Consider the following 3,406-nt stretch of genomic DNA (forward strand, 5'->3'; position numbering starts at 1 on the left):
CATGTCTTTTTGTTCTTGAAAGGGGAAAAAATGTCACCTTGCTGTAAAAGAACGCGAAAACATGGTAGCTTATGGCACAATAATATCAGAAGGAGGTCCAAATGTTATGATTCACCATGTTCCAATTGGGGAAGAGAACTTCAAGGTATCTATTGATGTTATCTTAGATGAAAAAGCACAGCTTCTGATCCCAATTAAGTTTGGACCAACAATCATGAATGATGCTGTTGAAGGCATTGTTGGTTGGCCTAAAGAGTTGGTTATTTTTCCAACAACAAAGGTACTTTAGGTTTTCATTAGACTTTGTGTTTGCAACTGTCAGATATGTTGCTCGAACAATGTTTTATTTTAAAATATTTGTATGAATAATATTTTAAATTGTAGAGGAAGGGGAAACCTCAATCATTTGCGTTTGCATATGTTCCTGGTCAGCGCGACAATTTCAAAGAATTTGAGAAAACATTACCCATGTCGTGCAAGTATATCTACTCTCATGTTGTTAGATTGCTGAATGAATCGGATACCATATACATTGAGTTTGAGGACGCTATGTTTGGACGTCCTAAAAGCATACGGTTGCTGAGAAGATATCTTACGCTTTATGGAGATGAGGGAGATAGGTGCCAGACAAATTTTAGTTTACATGGGGTATATGTCTAACTTACAATATTTGTGCATTTATATAATATTTTTTGTGGTACTTGTTCATATTTTGAAAATTTTCTAAGCGATATATTTGTGCATCTATATCATGCAGTCACCTCTACAAAGATTTGAAGAAAAAAAACAAGGCTGATTATTTTTCGTTTGTGGATCCCGGTAATATACCTACATGCCTTATTGGCACAGATGGCCGTGACTTATCACAACATATTGCTGACAAGTTGGAAGCAGTGTGTAGAGATAGCATCTGCCTCATCCCATACAACACTGGGTAAGAATTTAGTTTTTTATAGATTCTACTTCATGATAGTCAATGTTGTAATTTCCTTTTTTCAGATACCATTGGATCTTGACAATCGTCAACGAAGATAAGAATATGATATATTTATTGGATTCTACGTCTAACAGGAACTGAGATGATACATGGAAAACTATTGTGACAAAGTAGGTAGTAGCTTATGTTGATTTTGAATACATTAACTTATAAATATGCAAAAAAATAACTTCTTACTTTTTAAAATGTAGTGGGGTGAAGTTGTACAATGCCTCGAAGGGTATTTCTAAAGGGCCAGGTTTTAAAATATTGACGGTATGTATCGTATTTATTTATGAATACATGAATTGGTAGTGGTTATTAATTAGATTGTGATTGTTGCATTAACTTTTCAATTCCATTATAGGGTAATCTGAAACAAAGTGGTTCGGTTGAATTTGGATATTGTGTCATGAGGAACATGAAAGAGATAGTTGATTGCAATGATCCACAGTTGGATAAGATGGTGAGTTTCTTCTTGGGATAAATTTGTTGATTGATTGAGATGAATTGTTGCCATTAAGATATATTTTATTGTTGAGATAATGTGTTGCAATGGGGATATATTTTATTGTTGAGATAATGTGTTGCCATCGGGATATATTTGATTGTTGAGATAATTGCTTGAGATGAATTGTTGTCATTGTGATATATTTTATATTAGTGATAAAAAAAGGAAATTTTGTTCCTGATTTTCATATCTTCTGTGTTGTAATCTTAAGCTTTTGTGTTTATTCTATTTATTGCTGATATATGTTTTGGTTAAAATACTTTCTTTTCATTAGTTTTATTTGGTGGGTTGTTGGTTTTATCAAGAAATTTGAATCCCTGAAATCATATACGGGAGTATGATTCTGGGCTGTAAGTGTTGTCTTTTTTTCAAGATTCTTGTATCATTTCCAAGTGGCACAAATTCTATCTGTTCTTACTTTTAAGTAGATTTTGCTTCTTGAAACAAGAATTTGGGTTGCTTCAGATTTTATTGGAGTTTAAGGTGATCTGGTTTTGTCTTTTCATGTTTTTTTGGTCTATATTTGTCCTCACGCAAATGTAAATGCAACTAACCATCTTGAAGGTGTAGATTCCATTATGATAACTATGCTGGAAAAAAATTTATTAAGGTTTCGAAGTGCCTAATTTGATTCATGTTGGTGTAGAATAAAACAATACAGCTGTTGTTTGGGTGGAAAATTTATGCTGCTGCATCTTATACTACCATCATAGACAGATTGAGAAAATGATAATTTTTTGGCGCAGTTTACTTGAAATGTATCTTCAAATAATGTTTTTTGTTGTGGGAAATTGATTTCTTGGTTTTTAGTAATTCAATTGGCTTTTACTGCACTTAGTTTATTGTTTTTTTGTTTCTTCGCATTACGGCTAATGAATTTTTTTTATGCTTTCCAGTTTTTGCTTGAGTAGTTCATTTATCGGTGTTGATTGAATGAGCTTCAGTACTTCTGTCTTTTGATAATTTTCCTTCTGATTTCTGTAATATGTTTTTTCGTGAGCTGCATTATTCTTTTCCAATCTCTTTCTTGCGTTGGCTTCAACAGAGATTAGGATCTCTGGTTTAATAAGTGCAATTGTCTTCATGCAATTGGGGTAATCTGTAATGGATGTAGACTTGATGGAAACAACAGGCGCTATCTCAGCTTGGAGAGTGGTGACATGTTATGAATTTTTATCCGGTGTTATTTCAAGATGCAAATGAAATAAGTTCGTACTTTCAAATGAAACCTGCCTCTACCAGTACTGATATATTTTATATCTGTCAATTTTTATTTGAAATAGAAGAATCTAATGTATTTTCTTTTTCAAATTTCAGTTTGCAGGATGCATCAAGAACCAATATTACACACGATCTCAATATGACGAGGTCAGAAGTGAATGGAGTGAATTTTTTTACTCCTATGTAGGTGCTTAAATGGATGGTGTATGTTGGGATAAATATTTTGTTTGTCATTGTGGATTTTTGGATATACTTCTGGTTTTGTGGATACATTTTTGGGTTATTTGTTGATTGATGAACATGTAATTGTGGATTCGTGGATATTCATCATTTTTAGATGGATAATTTATGAATTTAATTATATTAGTGTATTAAGTCATATATTGCGAAGTCTTTTTTTAACAATTACTTCGTCAAAATAAAAAATAATGAAATGTAACAGGTAAATTACTTCGTTGTTATTTGCAAATTGTGAAGTAACATAATTTTAAATACTTCATCAATAAGAAATCAAACGAAGTGATAGAATTAATTTACTTCAACATTGTTCTGTAAAAACGAAGTTGTTTTGCGCAATTACTTCACCAAAATACAAATTATTGAAGTCTTTCGAACCACTTACTTCGTCACTAAATGTAAATTGAGAAGTAACATAATATAAAATAATTCAACAAATAGGATTAATGCTGAAGTTATAG

General features: G+C 31.9%; 1 protein-coding gene across 2 annotated transcripts; it reads left to right on the top strand.

Annotated features, from left to right (window-relative positions):
- The first annotated feature begins 430 nt into the window (after positions 1 to 430).
- LOC140820541 (uncharacterized) lies at positions 431 to 1,270 on the top strand. Of its 2 annotated transcripts, none has more exons than XM_073180835.1 (4): positions 431 to 648; positions 758 to 934; positions 1,000 to 1,107; positions 1,189 to 1,270. In XM_073180835.1, the coding sequence occupies exons 1-3, from the start codon at positions 602 to 604 to the stop codon at positions 1,076 to 1,078; spliced, it is 303 nt and encodes a 100-aa protein (XP_073036936.1). In that variant the 5' UTR covers positions 431 to 601; the 3' UTR covers positions 1,079 to 1,107; positions 1,189 to 1,270. The 2 variants fall into 2 exon arrangements, with proteins under 2 accessions (XP_073036936.1, XP_073036938.1); XM_073180837.1 differs by having other exon boundaries at positions 1,199 to 1,270.
- The last annotated feature ends 2,136 nt before the right edge of the window (positions 1,271 to 3,406 follow it).

The sequence above is a fragment of the Primulina eburnea genome, unplaced genomic scaffold, assembly GCF_022965805.1.
Source record: "Primulina eburnea isolate SZY01 unplaced genomic scaffold, ASM2296580v1 ctg1167_ERROPOS772328, whole genome shotgun sequence".
Classification (NCBI taxonomy): domain Eukaryota; kingdom Viridiplantae; phylum Streptophyta; class Magnoliopsida; order Lamiales; family Gesneriaceae; genus Primulina; species Primulina eburnea.

What these genes read in the sequence shown, in the direction of transcription:
- LOC140820541 (XM_073180835.1), top strand. Translation starts at nt 602, where the DNA reads ATGGAGATGAGGGAGATAGGTGCCAGACAAATTTTAGTTTACATGGG. An exon ending in CAAATTTTAGTTTACATGGG is followed by an intron (nt 649 to 757) that starts GTATATGTCTAA and finishes TATATCATGCAG; the next exon opens with TCACCTCTACAAAGATTTGA. An exon ending in CTCATCCCATACAACACTGG is followed by an intron (nt 935 to 999) that starts GTAAGAATTTAG and finishes TCCTTTTTTCAG; the next exon opens with ATACCATTGGATCTTGACAA.